The 22,886-nt window shown below is 40.2% G+C and overlaps 1 protein-coding gene across 2 annotated transcripts in view; it reads left to right on the forward strand.

The window, feature by feature from the left end:
- Nucleotides 1–22,886, forward strand: part of arhgap20 (Rho GTPase activating protein 20) — a 51,077-nt gene that overhangs the window by 1,572 nt on the left and 26,619 nt on the right. The window contains exons 1-2 of one of the 2 annotated variants that reach the window (XM_034885476.1): nucleotides 17,958–18,248; nucleotides 20,709–20,794. In XM_034885476.1, coding sequence (XP_034741367.1) covers nucleotides 18,156–18,248; nucleotides 20,709–20,794 — 179 coding nt within the window. In that variant the 5' untranslated portion in view covers nucleotides 17,958–18,155. Of the gene's footprint in view, nucleotides 1–17,957; nucleotides 18,249–20,708; nucleotides 20,795–22,886 lie in introns of those variants that run through there. The other variant, XM_034885475.1, reaches the window with a different exon arrangement.

The raw sequence follows: 22,886 nt of genomic DNA on the forward strand, positions 1-22,886 counted from the left end.
TTTTTTTGTTATTTTGAAAGTGTAAATGATGGAAATAAAATCTAACTTTTTGTGACATATTATACAAATGTCTAATCTATCATTTGATTCCTTTTGGAGACTTTTCCTTCTTTTCTTGGCTTCTTTATGCACATTACTAAAAAATTTTATCTGGGGTGCCCAAACCTTTGAGCCCCACTGTACGTGATGGCTTGTTTTAAAAAGGGAGTATATAAGGCATACACTATAATCAGTTGGAGGTAGGTATGTAGATTTTATGTAGGGCTGGAAGATATGGTTGAAATAAAAATGATATTGTATCATGGGGAAATATATGCCAAAATACTGATAAAATTGATAATCAGTGCAATGAATTGTATGCCACTGTATGTATTACATTAGAGACAATTATGCACAGTACACTGTGGAGCACAGGTTGGAAAACAATGTGTCTTAAGCTTTGTTTCATAACCGTGTGTGTTTTATGCTGATACAAATCTCCACAATACAATAAAGTACACATTATGCCAGGGGTATTTAGAAGGATAAGGTCAACCATTATTACAGCAAATTCTCTGTGCCTCTATTAAAGCCAGCAGACCAAAAGAGATTTGTATGTGATTGCAAAGAGCTGATCTGTTTGAGAGTCTGAGCCGAGTTGCCAGATGCTCAACTGGCCTCAGCAGTGAACACAGCTGAACCTGATGATTTTTCCCAGCGCTGCTCTGGCTTAATGACCTCACCATTTTGCAACATTTTGCAACCTTTTAATGCTGCACGAGGTATAGGGTAAATCCGATAAACCTGACATTTGAAATGAAAATCTAAGGACATTGTTCTCACCCTCTAATGTTAGGCATTCAAAATAAACACAAACTCATTTAATCTTTTAATAGTGCAGTGCCAGATCAAAATGTTAGGAATGGGCCGACTGCTTGCAGTTTTATTGAGTGCCGCTCATCCAAACATCTTCACACTCAACACGGCGCTTCCTTTAGTGATACACTTGCCATGACATATCTCTTCTAGTCCAGCATTACCCTAGCAATGTTAGATTATATGCCTTTGCTAATCTCGAGCTAATTGGGACCTGGCTGTTTCTGGGAACAGAAGCGTTCTAAAAGTTACATACATGTTTGAGTTTGCTACAATGTAACTACTCTGCAGTGTAATAGTTTATAGGGGTGCCCTCCCCAATACACCAGACATTGTATACGTCTAGCTTAAGAGCTTGCACTTAACACCCACCAAATGTGCGTTTGAATGGTTGTCGAGAAAATCAAATAACAGACCGACAGACAGACAGAACTCCTTCTATTTCAGTTAGATGTTGGGGCAGCATGACACAATGATGGGCTGACTTTACTCCAGCCCTTAAAGATCAGACTTTTCAAAGTGTTTTCAGTTCCTTCTCTGCACAGGTGTACTTGTTATAAAATGTCAATTTTATGCTGAATACCTTAAAATATGGTACGGAAATCCCTTATGATTTTCCATCTGATAAATAAACTGTTCAAAGAGATACCTGATGTAGTATGAGGCCTGTTTTTGGCAAGTGTGGTAGAGATATTGAATTGACTTCAGCAGTGATCTGTTATGGTAGCAAATAAACAACCCTTTTACTTCACTGAATTTTTCAAATGGACTCCCTACAGAAAGATATACCGGTACTAGTTATCCAAAGGGTTCATCATCATGGTTTTATCATCACATTCATGACATTTGTGGCTGGAATACCTCCAGTAGCAAGCTTTTCACCTCTGATGTAAAGAATAAAAACCTCATAGTTATCTTACTGCATGATTTGACCTGATTTACTCTACCTTCTCTTTCTTGAAAAAACAGTAGGTTAAAAAGGTGAGTTACCTCACAATCTACCTGACCAACTGTTACAATAAAGTACATGGACAACTAATTTAGAAGGGCCATGTGCACATACTTTTCAAAGGACCGTGAAGTGTTATTGTGTCTGTCTCTCTTTTATTCTGTCAGTCCCTGGCTGTGTTATGTGCACACACATTAAAATTTGGGTTTATGGGATTACAGACGTGTAAGTGTGATTAAGTGTGTATGGCAGGTAGTCAGGTGGCATCACGTGAGGCGGCCCACAGACTGGACAGACTCAGAGGAATGCTGTTTTTGTGTGAAGGGAGACCACTGGCTCTTGTTCAAAAACCTGTCTGAGAAGTTGCTGTTGGACAGTGGAACCCCCTGAAACTGAGAGCATCGGCATTACTGGTAGTAAACAGATTGTACAAATATATGAATGATCTTACTAATGAACTAACTCACCTTAACGCTTATTAAAATTAAGTAATTAGGAATCAGTTTTCTTAATCTTGCAATAGTGTGTTGCCTATAATAGAAGGACACTAGAGGTTGCATGCACAACTTCTACAATGTGACACTGTCTAAAAGTTGAAATATGAAGTGTCTTTGAGCAAACCCGGACAGTGTTGTAAAGTAGTATGTTTGCGGCCAACCGACCCCGCACAAATAAAGGTTCACAGATAATTACACTGCAGTAGCAGCAGTGACATGGTTTAAAGGTGTCAATTGGGGTGTCAGTTGTTTTCCTTTGTAAAATTACCAGAAGTTACCTGAGTTCTGTCTCTACAGACCGACTCCTGTTTTTTTTTGTTGTGCTAGAGGGTGTTTGAGACCATGATTCCTGCTCCTTGGGGTGTGTGGGGTGTTGTCCTGATTGTGACACGAGTTATTACTAATTTCCAATTCAAAGTTGTGATTTTTCCGGCTTGCGTCTACCTTGTTTCACTGAGCCCTATTAGTAAGATATTGTACTGTATTGTTTTAGCTGCTATTTGTGAAACTTTACCAGCTTGGTACATGATTCAGATGTTTCAGATGCCACTATTGTGGTGTGTTTGGTTGTAGTAGCAGCTGGATCAGCTGCAAAGCTTCCTTTGTGCTTGTCTGAGAGGATACACCTTCCACTTCCAAATTCATTTTTAATGAATTTTTCTGTAATCATTGTGTCGTTCTGGTAACTTTCCTACACAGAAACTCAAGTGAAGATAATTACCTACCCTGAAGAGTCCATCACATTTTTTTAATCCTCCGTGTCCTCCTTGGCTACAAGCAACTGCATGGAGAAGGGGTGGGGGCTGTGAGCAATCACGGAAGGCTTGTGGATGCGGCGACAGTTTTGTTGTCATTACTTAGAATTCCTAATGGGGGCGACAGAAACTACACACTATAGCTTTAAATTAAAGCTTTGTCTTGGGATGATGTTTGTGAATTTTGGAAGAAACGTAGTATTTTTCTCCAAAATGCAGCCTATAACAGCTGAATCCAGCAGTATTACGTATAAAAACAAGGATTATGTATTTAGTGAAAATCAGCACCAAGACCGTTCCATCAGAGCTAAGCTGTTATTGGAAAAGGATACAGTGACTCTGGCTAATCATAATCAATCATTCTTGACAGCAATGGTAAACTGCGATAGCAAATGACACCGAAAAACAAGAAAAACAATTAACACGAACTTGAAACTTGTATGGTATGTGAATTGAAGTTAACACAAAGTCTGTATTTAGTCAAACTTTTGTTATTTTACGCAAGAAAAACGGAACCATTGCTATGTTCATTTGGGATGGATTAGACCATTTAGGATTCATTTTAACACTGTAAAAACATGTTTCAACCACTTGCTGTCTGAAACTGTGGAGAAAAAACATTAAAAAAACAAAATCCCCCAACATGGCATGGCATGAATTCAAAAATGGTCGGCAAAACATATAGAGGAGGCTACAAATGATTTGTGGTTAAGGTCGGAGCTAAATCTCACAAACATGGTCCATCACGAGGTCTCTAACTTCAAAACATCAACATATTTGGGGAAAAAGGATGATCACAGACCATGATGAAAGTTGTGTGACTCACAGGTCAGTGTGTGCGTTGGGAATGAGGATCTGTTTGTGTTCAACACAGCTCAGTGACACTATGAGCCTTGTGTCTGATGCTACATCAGTAATACAGGCATCAGCATCTGCACAAACCAACACACACATTGAGAGTTTGAAGTTCAGATGCCAGTGTATCATTAAAGTGATTCCCGGACCAGGTATATCATTACTGCCCCAAAGTCAAAACAAATCAGGCCATACTGATGCACGGTGCACTGTACGTACAACATTTCGACATGTACAGTATTATGTGTGTGTGTGTGTGTGTGTGTGTGTGTGTGCGCATGTGTGTGCGCATGTGTGTGTGTCTGTGTGTATACAAGAATCCTTTGGGGATTAGGTACTTTATCTTCTCAACGTGTTCTTGTTTGAATGGGTAATCTCACCAAAGTATTCTACAAAATCCAACAAACAATTTGGAAAATGACACCTTCAGATCTTTAGGGAGCAGAAACTTGGCCTGCTAACTGGCCAAACAAATTGCATACCGTGTTTAATTATTAGGTCTATGCATTTACATACGTGAAAGACTTGCAGTTGATGAAGACTTCAGACTGGCTATAGACCTGCCCTTAAGCAATTGAGACAAATCTTTTGTGACTTTAGATTTGACTTGACTTCCTTCCAAAGACAGCAAGAGCAAGAGATTCAACTTCAGACTGCATTACGTCTCCTTGGCTTCAGATGGTGGTCGTGACACGGAAGGTTGGGAAGACTGAGGTGGCGGCAGGAGGTATTAGGCCGGCTGTAAGGGGAGGGATTATGTCCCACTGACCCTTCATTCCCAGGTAAGACAGCAGGAAGGGTAGAGGAAGTAAAATCAAATGTGATTCAGGGTAAAGAAACAGAAATAGGAGGAGAAACGGGGTTGGTGGTTAGTAAGAGAGGAATGGACATGAAAATAAAGTGGGATAACGTTTTTGATAAGATGGCATCTGGCAGGCCTTGGCCGTCCTTCCGATAACTTTTACAACTTCAGTGAGAGAAGGAGCTCCCTCTGCTGCTACGTCTATGAATAGACTGAGAACAGCCTCACCAAAATGGACGGACTGCACTTTTACTTAATGGAAACTTACCTCTTACTATGAGATCACACAATCAGTGTGACAACCGATGTGTGTCACATAACTGTAATGTTACACCGTCAAATGTAAAGCATGTGCAGCAAACAAAAAACATATCCTCAAACAAAAGAACATTACAAAAGTTTTAGAAGTAGGCAGAGACATTGGCTCCATGGTTACCAACATAACAACCAGCAATCAACTGCACATGACGGGTTGTACTTCATTGTTTTACGTCATTGGTAAATTAATATGTTTCAAATGCACTTGGATATAGTGCCTGCGATGGGGAGATTGTTTACATGGTAAAAATCTGGGAAGAAAGTTGTGACACATGCTGATATTCCAGGGGGCCGGGGATTAATTAGCAAAATGTAAAGTTTTTTATTTATTTTTTTTAATTTATTAAAACATCCTGTCATCCAAAGCAGCACAATGCATTTAGTACAAATAAGAGATCTGCATCTTAAATGCATAAATGATTAAACAACATACATGGCCATCCAAGAAGCACTTGGTTGCTTCTCCACCGTCATTCTACCACAAAATAACACGTTATTTATTTAGGTAGGGAAAAAGGTTGCCAATTAATTTGTTTTTGATGCCAAATTAAGACATAAATGACTAAAAAACTCTCTTTTTAGAGTTTGCCCCACACTCTCCAGGTTTAAACAATTGTAAATATTTCAGCACTGCTAAGGACACGGTAATGACTGAGGCTCACTGGCATGTGGCCTAAAAAAATTGAGTTTCTATAGAAACACCATCAAACACAACTGAAAGAGAGAGTCCCTGGTAGCTGTGTAGCGGATGAGCTCTTTCAGATTGTTTCCAGAGTGTTAGGAGATGGAGGAAGAGATTAGGCTGTTGCTTTGTTGTTGTAGGGTTTGTGTGTGTGCATGTAAGTCTGTGTGTGTAAGTGTGTTTGTGTGTGTGTGTGTATGTTGAGAAGTGGTGTGCACTCCTAGGTCATCCGTGAAGTAATTTGGTCATTAGATTGGGTTATTATAACGGGTTTCTGAGCTTGACATGCACAAGTCTATATTCATCCATGCTGTTTGAAGTACAGTATGAGCATAGTGTTTGAAACCTGATAGCATTACTGGTTGCAGTGGAGATAAAAAAAAAAGAAATTACACAGTTTCTGTTTTGTTCCCCATGGGAAGCAAAGAAAAAGTCTACTACAGACACAGAATCGACATACAGTACAGGAGGGGGATGCCACAAAAAAAGAGAAATGAAAACAAAAAAAACATTAAAAAAAAGATCTTTTGCCCATTGGAGAGAGTGATTCATCATGAGCCTTTACGTGATCTGGCAGAAGAAATCAGAAGGGATTAAAGATGGAAAAAGAAGAGGAATGGTTGATGGTCAAATGTTTTATTGTGTGCAGGAAAATGTGGCGGGGTTTGTAGTAGGAAAACATGTTTTTAGGGCAGAGGGGTTTTAGGTCAGACACTCCGACAACACAGCAACACCTACACCATATAAGAGAGTGAATGTTTACTTTGATGTTTGCCTTGTAAACATTACAAACTGGACAGATTTGCAATATTGCAAATTTGCAAGACAATGAGCTGGAGAAATTGTGTCATGAGGAGCCTAAGCAGCTGCAGTTAGAGCCACCCATTGTTGAAGCCATTGTTTAAATCTTTTTTTTTCTGTTAATCGATACTAGATCTGAACTGATTACCTGGCCAGTATGACTAATATTTCTGGCTTTGCGATCTCACGTTCCAGCCCAGAAAGCAAATGACAAGTGTTCCAGTATTTAGAAAGGCAATATATTACCTCGCTTAGTAGATGTTTTTATTGGATTGCTGCCGCTAGTTAGCTTTGCTTTCTCCTCTTTCCTGTGAGAATGCTTGATTCAAACGTCGAAGGGTTCAACATCGGTCAAAACGCTACAAACACATGACATCATGCATGTACGATCTCCAAAGAGCAGCACATACGTTTGAAGATGAACATTGCATGCTTTCTGATAAAACATACAGCTTCCTGTTTGAACGCAAGCTTGTATTGGTTTAAGAAAACCAAAGGGCTACCACCAATATCTGCTTTGTCAGAGTAAACTTGCCCAGCAGACACTATGTCTCAATCAGACAGATAACCGCTTGTCCCCGTCCCGATGTGTGTCAAGTTGCACAGGACAGCTGCTGCAGATATGAGTTGTGGCTAATGGTAAGAGCATGTAGATAAATCTTGTGGTTAATTGTTTTGCTGACAGGACGACTTTAGAGAACACTGATAGCGTCTTGCAAAGAGTTGCGGTCCAAATGTTTCTGCAGGACAAAAGGTTATACATAGATTAACGTTTTAGAGGAAGGTGTGCCTGCTCTTATTCACTCTCCTCCACATTTATTCTGCACAAATCTTTCCACATTGGCTCACAGCTGCCTATTGCAAACAGTGTCACATGGGTGGCTGCAGGGTGTATCAGCTGCAGTCTCGCAGGGCTTATTCTCTCTTTGGCAGATTTTAAACCAGATTAAAACAATCACTCAAGTCTTAAACTACTTCTCTCTACCTTTCTCTTTCATTTCTTTCATTTTATTTAAATGTCACAAGGAATTAAAGTGTCCATCTGTCAGCTAGGTTGAAAGGAACAAAACACATTCATGAGAAACATGTCTCCAAGATGTCTGTATGCTTCATTGCTATTCATCTGACTACTTTGTTTTCAAGTCTAGTTGTCATAATTTCAATCTCAAACACCAGAATCGATTCTGCTGTGTTACTCATATACTGTATGCTACTGTACGCCACCCACTCCCAATGCTTGCAATATATGACAATGTTAAATAAATCATTTGCATCACATGCACGTAATCACACATTGCTCCTTTCACACAATTTCAAAGGACTTAGAAAAGAGTGAAGTTTATCTTGCAGAGCCCTTCTCACCAGATAAGGTTTGCAAATGTGGAGACGGAGCGAGAGAAGATAGTGGTTCTCCACATGTTGATTCAGAGAGATGAAGGGGTGTTTGGTAATAAAGAGGGAGAGAAGAAAAGACTGAGACATAACGACAAGTTGCTTAGTTCATCAGAGCTATTTTTAGGCCCGGGCTGCGTTACACAATGCCAATATTTTTTCTCCACAGTAGCTGGAGCTCTGCAATGGCAACACAGGCTGTAATGATTTATGTCAATGCTAACATTTGCCTTTGAGTGTGTGTGTGTGTGTGTGTGTTTTAACCAAATTTCACATACAGTAGGTATCATTTGACTATGAAAGGTATTTCGAAGAAACAACTGCCGGCTTAAAAGTTAATTCAGTTTTCAAACACTATAACTGTATTTTAAAGTCCTACTTTGGCATTACAGACAGAATATGGTTTGGAGACTGCGGTTTTGTGTAGTGTAGTGTCATGTAGTCGCATTTACCTCATGATGACACATGTCCCGTTTGGGTTATGCAAAGATGTTGATGGCCCCATACCATAGGTCAAACACAGATGCTTACCTAATCAATGTTGATTTGCATGTCCGGTCTATGGCGCTCTGGGGAACAGGCTGTCTGCAGGTTTGTGTGTTTGTTGGTAAGGTGTGTGTGGGGATGTGGCTGTTGACCTACAAAGGAGGCGGTCCCGAAATACAACATTCCCTTTTCATGCAGTTGTGTCGACTCGCTCAACTTCTAGAGACAGACATAAATTCAAAGTTAGACACAGGACCGGTTTAGTGATGGAGTATAGCCTAAATAGATTTTTTTCGGCCCCAAACCTTTGACCAGAGGGACCTTTCTGTTTTTTTTTATCTTGTCATCTTACTAACAAGAAGGTGTTTCTAAACATTTCATCACAGTTCTGTAATCCATACAGTTGGCTCTTGGCTGCTGCTGCACGTATCTCTCGTGCTGTGTTTTGACTGGATGCATAACTGAATTTGCAGCAAAAAAAACCTGATTACGGCACTCATAGCTCCAGCAGCGTTTGTGAAGTCAATAATAGCAACAGGCGTTCCCTGAAAGCAGAGGAGGGAGCTGGGTGTGTCTTTTTGTGTGCGACTAACACATTTTTTTGATTGTGAGTGTGTGTAAAAGTCAGCATGTCATTATTGGGGTTGTGTTGGGGTCAGTGTGTGTAGCCATGTGGTCACAGTCCTTGCATGTGTTTTCTTAAATCAGGCTGTTAATTGTTGCTAGAAAATGGAAAACGTTCAACATTGCAATTCTGGGCCAGATCCTGGTTTATTTCTGGAACTGTATAGCCAAGACACACACACACCCCTGCCTTCTAATAAAATCCAGACCATGCCTTCCCTGTTCGGGTTAGTGTAGCCGCAGCTTTTCTCTCCCCGCCCTTTGCAAACTATTGTACAACTTCCATCCCTATTTAATGTCAAACATCTATACTGATTCTTTATTTGCTTGCATGGTATTCATTTCTGTGATTTGGTAATTTGACCTGATCTGTGGTCTACCTGGGGTGGAAAGTAACTAAGTACATTTACTCAATTACTGCACTTAGGCACAAGTGTGAGGCACTTTTACCCACAGTAGCTGCGTGATTTCTATATTATGATTTTCCTCTACAATTATTTTATAGCCATCGTGGCTTTTATACGTAAACATGCAACATATCCTCATGTTCAGTCAACACCGTAGACTGTATATTGTTAATAAACACTACCAGTCTATGGTCCACACAGTCTTCTATTGTTGGCTATTGACCTTTTAAATATTTGTGATGTACATCATCCAGGAGAGGAAGCTCACTATATCTTCAGAGTCACAATAGAAAAAACTGCTGTTAAATAAATGTAAAACATCCTCCTCCTCTGATGCTATGCTTCACCATGGCCGTCGGCTGAATTGAGTACCTACTAATGATCCTGACCTCTGGTGGAATGCAGGCTTTGACCTCGCAACCTTTAACCTCCGGTGGTCTGATAAGAGACGGCTGATAATGATAGCAGCTCACACACAGAGCTCCTGTTGGCGCTGAGAATGACGCCACTGACCAATGTGCGCACACAACACACACAAACACTGGAAGATGGACTTTCCAATCGCTCTTTCTTGTGCACTCTCAGACACACACATCCACACTTTGAGTGATAAACGGTTGAGGCTGCTGACTGAAGTATACATAAACATACTAATCCCCTCCTCTAAAGGCTCCTGATTAACTTTTCTTTCCCTGTTGACTGTCTGAGATGACTCTGTCTCTCTTCCTCTCACTCTCTCTCTGTCTCTCTCTCTTACTCTCTTCTTCTCTCTCTCTCTCTCTCTCTCTCTCTCTCTCTCTCTCTCTCTCTCTCTTCCTTTCTCCTTGCTGTGTTTGAAGACACATGATTGAATGACACTCTTTTATACAAATGAATGTCCAGTTGGCTACACATAATTATTATAAATACACACAGACGAGTAACAGAACATATCTCTATTTCATGAAGGCTTTCCCATTTTTTCTGTTTTTCTACATGTATTTTAGTTCTTCCTTGCAACATAAGAACTAGAAGATTGCAGCATTGTCCACATTATGAGACTGATACGTGTCCTTTGGTAAATTCAGTGCAGAGACACCACAGAAATCAATTACAAACATCACAGACAGATGCAAAAAGTGAGAAGGACCATAAGGATGTCAGCTGCAAAAGTTCAGGAAAATGCACAAACGTGATCCTGCACGCTGTCTCTAACTCTCCAACTGATCCGCTGCCCGTAGGTCAAACCGTTTAAGGGCTAGCTTCACTTTGAGCTGTCCATCACATTTAAGGGCAGTCATGTCTTTTATGGAGAATCTGATTGCTTTGAATTTGGAAATTGAATTACTTCAATACACTGGAATCTTCTCCTCTCTCTTCAGTTGTAAATTAGTAGCATGATGATCCACTGTGATTACATCTAACATATCTGAGGCAACTCCATACACACAGTCACACTGTGTATCAGTGAATGTAAACATTTTGTCAATCAAAGATTTTAGAGGGAACATAACCAGCAAAGTGGTGAAGTCTAGTTTTTTGTAGCGAGTGCACTGAGATTTTTCCCATCCAGCCTCATTTTTGCCCGTGTCCCAAAACAACAACCACAAACACTATTTGTAACGTTACTGCACATACCATCAACCTCGTCTGGCTTATTTTCTGTAGATCTGCATACCCGTCTTATGCAATGTCACCCGAAGCTGCAGTAGCTTCAGGGACAGGGTTACGAAAATGATGAGTGTAGTTTTAGTTTGCCTTTTGGGTCTCTCTGAAGTCAAAAGAAATTGGAAATTAAATTACCTTTGTTTGTGACAGCCATTGTTTGGCTGATGGGGTCATGAGGGTCATCCTGAAGGAGTGTAATGCCGTAGTTCCAGTAAATTCTTCAGAAACAGGCAGCTGAGTGAGTGTGAAACAGTGTAATTAAGTGCTGTTTTAATCTTATTGCCAGAAAGACAACGGATTTTACATTACTTGAGACAATTTCGTAAAACCTCAGACGAGCTTCAATGACAAGATTTTTGAATGTCAGTGTTTTTTTCTATATTTATTTCCACAAAATCTAGCAACTACAAAAAGGCTAAGGTAGGCTGAACATTAGGGAAAGATTGATTACAGTTTATAGCATATGGCGCCTCACTTTATAACTAACACAGTTCTGTCTACCTTGGACATAAATCAAGCACTGCAGCATCATCCGATATGAACAGACATTTGCAGGGATACTGGGTCAGTTTGTACTAAATAAATTAAACTAAGGGGCAATGGCTTCGTATTGCTCACAATGTTAGTTTCCACCTGCTGGAAACACCGGATAGGTGGGGTCTCCTGCCACATTTCAAAATGTCTCTCGTTTGAATACCTTGAACAACTTGCTTCACTCACACCCTTGATGCATTTAGACAAGGACTAATTTAGCATGGTGTTTGTGTTTTGGGAAATGTGGTGGGTCAATGACATAGGAGATTCCAACAAATGTGAAATGTGCTCCATTTTATATAAACAGACATTAAATAATCACATTAATTTCACCAAATTATTAACACTGATTAGCCACATGTCCAAATCAAAAATCCCAGCATTGGCTCATTTGCTGTTTGATTGGTTAATCGAAACCTCCATGCTTAGCAGGAACCCTGCTGCTCTCACTCAGAAACCCTGTTCAGTTGAACCTGCTGCTGACACCAGCATGATCCCTCTGAAAACCAAACAGTCCAGTCAGGAAATAACCTGTCCTGCTGCATACTCAGAATTACTTACGAAATTACACAAACTTTCTTCTTCGCCATCTCTATGACAGGTGTCTGTCCCTCTGTGTCATGTGCCCTTCTGTCCTCAACCATACATGTAAATATTATAAATCTTCTCTCCTGTTATGTGACTGAACACAAGAGCACACAAGTAGACCAAAACTCAAAATCAAAAGTGATTCGTACATAAAAAAACAGTGTAGCAAAATATAAAACACTACAAAACAAAGCATTAAATATGTATAAACATTTACAATGAAATAGACATATTAATACCATCTGAAATGCAAACGCACCTAAAATAAACCCAAGCCACATACTGCTGCATGTGTGACACAGTCCGGATGATACAACAACAGCGATGATAAAGCACAAACATGACCATTTCAGTATGTCAATGGCATCCCTCACTCTGTAGGGAGACTGTGCTAATCAGATTAGCAGGGTTAGAGGGTCTGGAAGGTGGAGGAGGGGTGTGCGTGTGTGTGTGTGTGTGTGTGTGTGTGTGTGTGCCCAACAAGAGAGCAGATGTAACAGTCCAACAGCAAGGCTCAGACCGTCTGTGTCTCTGATGTCTGTCTGACTGTCTGATCGCCAGTCTCACTGTCTGTCTGTCTGTCTGTCTGTCTCAGACGGGCGAGGTTTAGGACAACACCGAGTTATCAGGAAATGTTGGTGCCAATTTAAAGAGTCAGGTTTTCTTTCACTTACCTCTTGTGTATCTAGCCATACAGTAGTTGGAGATTTATCTGCCGTTTTACAACACAATGGAGGTGAAATAACTGAATTTGTTGTGCTGACATTATTGTAAAAATCTTTTCGCTGAACAAATATTCCCTATGAAAACTGTCAAGAGTAACACTTAAAGTTTTGTATTTTCTACACACAGCCGCTTCCCACAACTTCTTTCTGTCAGTGAAAGTAATCCTGGCATGGATTATTGGTCTTTCAAAATATTTTTGGCCATGCAAACTAGTACAACATTAGTAGCATAAATTGCATGTTTAGCTCTTTCTTCAAGAAACACCTCTGAAGATAAATATGTCAGCTAATTATAGAAACTGGAAATAACTGGTCAAATATTCTAACCTGACAGGATGACAGATTACATAAACCTCTAAACTAGCTGCTATCAAGTCATAAAAATGTCATCAACAACCTCGGCTGTAATTTAGTAGTTAGGACCTGAATCAACCAAATCGAAAGGCTGAAAGCTAAGAAAACAAACAGAACGTAAGTTTACATTTTACAACTTTGAAGGCATAATCTGGTTTAAAGTGGCCTTGATGTAATGAGACCTAAAACAAGGCCTAACAACGTCATACCACTCGAGCCAGGTCTGGTGGAGGCAGCGGCGAGCTAACCCGCAATTTCAAACACCAACACAATGTTGTTTAGATGTCTTCCCTCCCTCTCCTCCACCTGAGTCACTCTTCTCACCGCAGACTTTTGTCTCGGTCTGGTTACCCAGGCTGCCTCCGTCTGTCCCCTCTGCATGTCTCCACAACCTGATCCGCCTGGGCCTTGTTGCGCCACAATGTTTAGACAAACTGAAAGAGACAGAGACACACTGGCTGCGTGGAGGAGAGTGATGCTAAAATTTCCGCCTTCTCATTCTGTATAACTGCCCCTGATGTTTGTCTCAAAGGGCTTAAATGCTGGATCCGTAAATCCCTGAGGAGTAAACAGATGATGGACTCAGCATAAAGACCAAACCAGTGGGAATGAGAACTAGTCTTAAGGAGTCTTGTCACGCCCAGTCTAGGGGTGCCTGAAAGGCCCCATATTCCCTGTCTCCGAAGTAGCCACAAACAATTAGTTGTTTGAATGTCACAAACTTATTCATTTTGCGTTAAGTAAGAACTATATTATTTAAAATAGATGTAAGTAACTTATACAAGGCTTCAAATTGGCCTACAGCCAAAACAACAAACAATCCAGTCTAAAAATTAAGAAATTGACCTAAGAAAGCAAGTTGGGTGGTTATGACACAATCGTTTTTAGAAAAAACGTCTACTACGGAGCCATAACGTGAGATACAAGGTAAAGGAGCCTTTTGTACATTGTCGTGTTTCTTTAGAAATAAATAATGCACAAATAGAGTCCTGAAATTCTTCAGATGTAAAGTTATTCACTGTCAAAGTGGCACCAAAATGAATGGCAGTCAATGGGATGATAACTGCCGGTGATGGCTTTGTACCAGACGTTTTGTCTAGCCTCTACCAAAAGAGTAGAATGTGGCTCCTGGTGGCTCCAAAGTTCTCAAATTTTCATATTTGTTGGTGCTATTTAGGTAATTAAAAACAAGTCAATGTTGACTTTTGGTTTCATATGGGACACTAACAGCACAACCTCCTCCGTATGTCAGCTTTGAACACGGGAAACGTATTTATGATACATCAAAAACAAATCGATTCCTGGACAAACTGTGTTTATCTTGAAAATATTGTAGTTGAGACTGCAGTATAATTGTATGGGAGTGTAGTTTTATGGAGACAAAGCTGGAATTTGTGACATGTTTTGACTGAGTAAGAAGTAATATAACAAGTAATGGAATTGCTTTTATTTATATGTATATAATAAAACTTTCAATAAGTAATATGTAACCAGTATTTGATTACAATTTTCAAATAACTTGCTCAACACAGGTCCAGCCAATAGGAGGGCCAGAACAGTATATGTGATGTGCAAACGTGGAGTGTTTCAGATATAAAGTTGTATAAGGTTTTTCACTTACACAGTTAGAACAATTTTGCACCCACATCATTTTTTCCAGAATTTGTAGAGCCATACTTCACCCAGAAACCTCTGAGTTATGCTGTTCAGGGTAAAAAGGGAAATGTCTGTCTTTATTTTTGGCAGGCAACGTGGAAGTCTGGCTTCTTAAAGTAGCAGCAGAGGTGGTGGCGGCAGTGGTGAAGGATGCTGTTTTGGGTCACAGCAACTCCCTGTCTGCTCGAAGCACCTCTGTCATCCGTCACACATGCATCTGTCTATCTATGCACATGGAAACCGGAGCTTCTAAACTACTCATCATGTCCTTGTGGCCTCTCTTTAAAAATGCTGCACATGAACAGCATTTGTTTGTTTTTAAAATAGGGAGGGAGGGAAGAGAAGAGTACTCTTTTAATAGATATTCAGCTATGTATACTGTGTGCAAAGGTGCATTTGTGCATGTGTTTACAGTGCTAAGTGCGACCCTAACACCCCAACCCTACCCAGACAAGAATGAAGCCTTCATGTGAGGCTCCAGTCAGAGCTCTGAACTCTCTCCAGCTCACTTCTCTTTCTGAAATCTACTGTTTGCCTTTCAAGCTGATATTCTCCCCGGCTTAAGGTTTACAATAGTCGGATTCTCCATGCGTGCAGCAGACATTCCCTTTTAGACACGCTAAAAAATGAAAATGTCAGATGATATTCACGTGGACACATATGGATTCTCTGTGCGTTTTATTTTTATCACTAGATTAGGCTTCCCTCTACTGCAGTCATTCCAAGCTTGGTTAAGGCATGAGGAGAGTCTAGGAGGGTTTGGCTGCCTTCTGACAGTGTGTTGTGTGACCCACTTAGGGTTTTTTGGGATGAGTCAAATGTTTGTTTTGAGGCACGGCGAGATGTGTTGCTTTTTGCCATGGATACCGAAAGAAAAAACTCTACAAAGAACTTTTTATTGTCGCAACCCGGCGTCTTCTAGAGTGGAACAAAGAAGAGGTAGAAACAAAACAGTTCAGAGCAGTGGTAGTTGTGGTCAACCAGTGGCGTTTCCAACCATATTACTGTATGACACACCCTCAATTTAATCTCGCTTTTTTCTTTGGATCCCTCCAGACTATATGCTTGAAGAAGAGCAGGAAACATAAGCAGTCATTTACCCCTAAAATGAGGGAACATGAAGTGCAATCGAAATTCAAGAACAAATGTGACTTGACCACACCGGGCGCTGGAGGACAGGACTGTGCATCAAGAATTGCAGCCATTCTCCAGAAAGAAGTCACAGTATTCTCCGGCTGTTGTTTCATGCAGCTTGTAACATGATCAAAGAAGATGGCCGAGCATTATCAATGTTCTTATCATCCAATGCATGTCTCTTTTCGGGGGGACAGATAAGATGGAACAATTGTTGCATGCCTACCAGCGGAGGAGACATTGGCTAACGATAAGGTGCTGTGGAAAATAGTCCGGTCAGAAAGACACTTTGTTATGATTTGAAGCATTTTGGCAGTGGAAGATCTCTGCAGAAAAATTAATTTCCAATGGTTATTAATGGTTATATAATGGTTATCCATTTAAAGGTATCTCTTTAATATTGAAGTCCTAACTGTAAAACACAGTAATCTGATTACAAATGCGAGAATTCTGTTTGTATGGTCGACAAATCAGTTTAACTTCAGCTTTGATGGAGGTGTTTTCTTCATGCCTTCAGACTTTTAAAAGTAAACACTCCCACCCACTTGGAAAATTATCCCACAGTTAAGTATACATTAGCTAGCTATAAGGAAAATGCGTCATGCCTATGTAGAAAGAAAATACTGTGGACATTCCTCCTCGTCAGCCATGTTATTCTTGGCCCTTGGAGAACATTCTTACACCTGGCCCGGACCCTCTGCAAACCCCCATCCTGTCGTACAAGAACAGTCACCTTCTATATGGCACTGACCGCCAGACAAGGAAAACATGTGATAGGCCGTTCAAATAAAAACGCACACTGCCAAGCTCAAGAAACCAAACATGCTTTCGGGTAGCTATGTCAAGACATGTGGGTTGGGTTAGGAAATGATCAGTAGTTAGGTCTTCAAAATAAAAGTGGCAACACATTAAATACAATTTTGAGCCTCCTCTGAGCACAATATAAACTAAAACATAAACCTCTGAGAACTAGATTTTGAAACGTGTCGCTCTACAAGACGTAGCAACAAAATAAGCTAATGATGCAGGATTGGCTTTTGAGGGGTAATACACTTAACTGGTGCAAAACTAGGCTACCTAACAAATCACCTTATTACCCAAACCAACTGACATGCTGTGAAGAGAGCTGGTGATGTTACTACCTGATTCCGTAGAGAGGCACAGTTGGGTCTTTTGGCCTAATTGAGGAACTGAATTTGTCTAGTTTCCTTTAATCTGTTACACTTGCTGAATGCAGTACTTGTATGCTATTTTTTGTACCTCTACCTTTGTAACCTATATTTGTGTTCTTTCATTCCTGATGTGATTATATAGTGCATGGGGCGTGGGACAAGGACATTGACATGGCAACTCCCACCTTTGGATCCATTATCCAGTAGATTTGAAGCCCTGTGCAACCAATTACCAATTGAGAATAATGTACTTGTTTTGAATTATTAAATTTATGTTTGCCTTTTGTCTTTGTCCATTTTGACTTGAATATAGGCACAGTAGTGTTAAAACATGAGTTTGCTTGCACAGTTAAAGGCTGAAAATCAATTAGTGTGCTCCAGACCCTTATTTCCGCTTGCATGTCATGCAGTAATCTGGAACGTTTAAGGATACTTGCACACTGGGGCTGCAGGAAGTAACCTGCTTTGCTTAGATATTAGGAGATTTTTGTAGAAAATTAACACCGGAACTTTACTCTGTGTGTTTGTAGTTTTTACAAGCACTGCTAACCTTTGTCAATAACATGCCACCTTATCTCGACTTTTACTTTACATGCTGTGTTAAATTGTGATTCTTCTCACCCCGCAAAAAACCGATCCTGTTTTGTAAACACGGCTTTACTTTGAAAAGCATGAGCGGAAGTCGTATGTTTCATCCCCACGTTGTTCACAACTAGAGTCCGATGAGGCGGACCGGAGTCGCAGCGCTCAGACACAGAGAGGAGCGCAGTGCACAGGTTTCACCTCCTCTTCCTCCGGATCAGCACCTATCCATCATGGATTCTCCTCGGGCTCTTGCCCTTCTCTTTATCGGATAATTTTGGATTTACACTCGTATCATGGGAATACTGCGCGCTTGGCCCCGTGGATCTATTCAGTCTTGATGGAAACCATGTCACCGCAGCAGGGGACCATGGGACAGAACAGGTCCGACTCCCTGACAGGGGGGAGCAAAGCCCTTCCCGACAGCAAAAAGGTACGAGTGACACTTCTCTGTTGGACTTTGATGCTGATGGAGTGCTGACTCTGCACACGGTTTGCGTTTTAGCGCACTGAGTTGCTCATTAAGGTTAAATTAGTATATTCCAATTGCACCCTTAAGACCCAGGAAACTGGTATTTTACGCTCTCATAGCTACAATATTCCTGCAGAGACATGCGGTGTGTAATTTTCAAGTTTAAACTCCGAATAGAGGTTATGTTTCTTTGTGAAATCTTAGTTTTCTATGCTTTACTTGTAGTATTATTATTTTTTCTTTTTCTTGACATTCTTGCAAATCTGCACTTATTTGGCGTGCTTTAATACGGTTTGGACTGGATAATGATTAGCTCCGTTGATAGTGTTGTCACTGCTATGTCACGGTTTCCAATCAGTAGTTAAACTTTTCCTTCAGGTTTGTTTAATCAGACATGTATTGTGATTCAGTGCGTTATCTGATGACCGACATCTTCAGGTCCATGGCGCACAAACGTTGCAAGTGTGGAGTTTTTATCAAGCGTTTCCAGAAAAGAAAAGTATACGGTCTCTGCATTTTGATATATTGTAATAATATTACCAAATATTGACTTGATTAAAGAACGTTTCAACCAAGAACTAAAGCCCAGATCCCCATTGGTTTTACTGGTTTAATGTTAGTTTTGGAAACCAGTTAGCTGAGTAGACGAGAAGGAACCACATGACAGAGCAGGATAATGTGCTGATAATGATTATTCCTTAATCAGACAGACAGGAGGCACCACCAAACATAGAGGGATGGCTCCTGCGCTTCAGAGCTACAAGTGGCATTCTCTCAAATTACTTTGAGCACTACAATAATCACTAAATGCATGGTTTCATATTCTAACCCTAATCTCTGGCTTTCCAGTAAATGCACTCGACATTGTTACAGTAATGTATTGTAGCTTTCCAACCCCAGTTTTGGTCCTTGACCCTGATCTGCAGCACTGACAGACAGCAGATGTGATGTCCAGCAGGTCGGTTGTAGTAGACGGCGCCCCCCTCCAACGCGTGTTTCAAAAGGTGTAACTGCATCTTTCAGAAGGCAGGATGTGAGCTGTGGAGGCGGTTAATGTTGCAAAAAAGCAGCGATTGGTGGTAACATTCCGAGAAAAAAAAAAGTCATGACCAGTGGTGGAATGAAACTAAGTTCATTTACTCAAGTACTGTTCCTAAACTTCAGATTTCAAGCACTTGTAATTTACTTGAGTCTTTGCTTTTCATACCATTTTCTACTTCTGCACCGCAACATTTCAGAAAGAGATATTTTACAGCTTTAGTTGCTAGTCGGTTACTTTACAGATGAGGATTTTTTGCACACAAAATACATGTAGTTTATAAATCTGATGTTTTATTATAAATGAAACTGCCTGACAATGTAATGGCCCACAAGTCCAGGTAAAATGTTAAGACCGTCAAACACAGAACACTTTTGATTGTTTCCAGTTTCTAAAATGTGAGGATTTTTCTGCATTGAATACTTTTACTTTTGATACTTTAAGTACATTTTCCTGATGATACTTTACTTTTACTTAAGTTACATTTTCAATACGGGACTTTTACTTGTATAAGAGTATTTTTACAGTGTGGTATTAGTACTTTTACTTAAGTAAAATGTCTGAATACTTCTTCCACCACTGGTTGTGTCCTCTAACATTACCAACACAAACAGCATGAGTGATATCCTCAGAAATCCCTTTTCTGATTATGCCTTGAAAAGCCCTCATCAGCCTTAATCTGTAAAACAAAAAGATAAAAAAAGAGAGAGGAGTAATGGAGTTTTAATGACAAAATAACCCAAAACAACTCTGGATATATTCACTGTTTAAACTCTGATCTGAACATCAAAATTAATGCATGATGGTTGCAGTACTGTTATGGTGTTATTCTTCAATTTCTTCAATCCAATACATACAGAAGACAATACAACAGAATACAGTTACTCATGTTTTCTTAAAGTTTTTTGCAGTTATTGGAATTCTGTCATACTTCTGTGAGGTAGCTTTCAGTTCAGTTTGAATCATGTTGCATTGGGAGTACGCTGTATGGGGGATCTTAAACATTGTGCAACTGCTGGAGGACATATTTCTCTTTTTAAATGTCCCTTTGTCAACAAAGGGACGTTAACAATTTAGCTCACTTCCTCTTTTCCATCTTTACTGCAGTCACTTCTCTTCTTTCAGTCACCATCCTTCTCTTTCTTAAATTCTCTCTTTCACACTCAAACACATATACTGGAGCTTTATCTATTTCCCTTTCCTATATTTCCCGCACTGACCAAAATCAACCAGCCTCAAGCAGTGCTGACAAATGCCCTTTGCAACAACGTTATTTATCATCCACTATGCGATGCAAACCAAAAAGAATGGTTCAAACCATCACCTTAAGCCACCACTTGCATTGACCCATCTTCTCTCTCTCTCTCTCTCTGACTGTGAAGAAGATGAAGACCTTGGCCCAGAGACGACAGTCCGCCCCCTCATTGGTCATCAGCAAAGCCCTTACCAGATCGAAAAGCACATCCAGGTATGAGGGAACACGTACACACACGCACACACATACGCACACACGCACACACACACCCACACAACATGCTTTCATAGTAAAGAGCTACTTCGGCGTTGACATCATTGTTGGCCTGTAGTTCCTCAATGAAGCCATGCTCTCCCTCAGTAGATGGTGTTAGAGATGCAGCTGCTGCAGAGAATCCCGCTACACGAGTTTTACTGGTTTCTGAGTAATTTGTACTCATTCATGTTTATTCCTTTTTCTGTAAACAGTTTTCTGGATAAAGAACGTGAGCAGCAGTGGAAGGTTGTGCTTTCTCTGAGTTTTGCACTCTCTCTGAAGAAATACAGATTGCTCCTTCTGTAAAAAGTTACAAACTGCCTTAAAAATATGAATATATATTCTCACATGAATATCCCAAAGCTCTCCTACATTGCCTTAAATTTGTCTCCGACATCTAAGAGGTTGGACTTCCTGATTTATTCATGGCTTAGACCGGGTTTAAATGCTTACTTCTCCCAGAGCTATCAGGCTTTTCATCAACCTCGTATCACACAAATCCCCTTTCTCTTCCTTTAACAGGGTCGGAAATAAGCCATTACAAACCCCTCGATGGATGACATTTATTTACTGGAATCTTTTTTGGAGGGTGGGAAGATGGGTATTTAGAGAGTAACAGAAAACAATTTTTGGAATTTCATGAAGCTTTCAGTCTTTGAAGAAAATCGACTAGTTACAGAGAATCAAACTTCTTGAAGGAAGATCATGAATTACCAAAAGGAAGGACATTAGCATATAGATCTCTTGAGAAATGCTGTAGAGTTTCTTATGATGGATGCAGGCTGAAAACCTCAAAATGCTCAGGAAAGCTCTTTTTGGCTTTAAAATGTAGGTTTATATGCCATTATGGGCAAGTGTGTGTGTGTGTGTGTGTGTGTGTGTGTGTGTGTGTGTGTGTGTGCGTGCGCGTGTGCGCGAGACAGGCAAGCTATTTAGTGTGTCTGTGAGTCTCAGGACGTATGGAGCCAGGGCTCAACACTCTCAGCTGTCTCCCCTAACCTTTGGCCTTTCATCAGGAGGTGTAGGGGCCAGTGGGGTAACACCTCCCATGTCAGTGGGTGTGTGAGGTGTTCATTAATGTCTGGAATTGTATGCAGAGATATGAAATTATCACATTTTGTGAGACTTCCAGCAGGTAAAGGTGAAAGGTCATGGTTGTGCTTGTGACTTTCTTTCAAAAGAACATTTACCTCCATATTGCTTAAGACAGATTAGTATTGATCTCTTCTGTTTGTTATGAATTTATGATAGTTTGTAAAAGCTTGTCAGACCACCTCAATGCTTTGGTAAGTGTTGTATAAAAACCCTAAAGTCCTATGAATACCGTTTTAAAGGATACGTCAGCTCTGCCAACAGTACTTGGCAGTGGCAGTCACTCATTACTGCATCACAAAAACAAGAGTAAATGTTAGAAAACATAATCAGGACTGATTTTTGTTTAAAATGATCTATTACTGTTTTACTTGTATAAAAGAACAACATAACTTGTATTAGTATCATTTTTACAGCATATTGACAGATTTATTTCTATTATTTACAATTACAGTTCACTAGCTCTGTGTTGGCATTGTCTTAGCAAGGCAAAGCTACTGGGCAACTGCTTTCACAGGAAAAAATTTCCTTTTCTTTTTTCACTACTTTCAATGTGGGCAGTCAATGAACAGCATCAGCATGTGTGTTCATTTGTCCAGTGTGTAATAGTTCCAATTAAATTACAATCAATGATGATCATTTAATATACATGAGTTACAGATCAGTGTCGATCTTAAAGCTCTTATTTGAATACCTTTGTCATTGTAATGTTGGATTACTGTAGGTAGGAGCATCAGCTGGATGCCTGAAAAACAATGCATATAATCATATAAAAAGAGTTTTTTTTTCTCTCCTTTATCTTTGAGGTAGTTCTTTTGCTTCCTTGGTCCCGCCTTTCCCATCAGGCCAAGAGGCACTGAAAGTCTCTGGCCATCAGCTCAGCATCACACACAAATACACACACACACACACACACACACACACACACACACACACACACACACACACACACACACAC

The sequence above is a fragment of the Etheostoma cragini genome, chromosome 11 (genome assembly GCF_013103735.1).
Source record: "Etheostoma cragini isolate CJK2018 chromosome 11, CSU_Ecrag_1.0, whole genome shotgun sequence".
In the NCBI taxonomy this organism is placed as follows: domain Eukaryota; kingdom Metazoa; phylum Chordata; class Actinopteri; order Perciformes; family Percidae; genus Etheostoma; species Etheostoma cragini.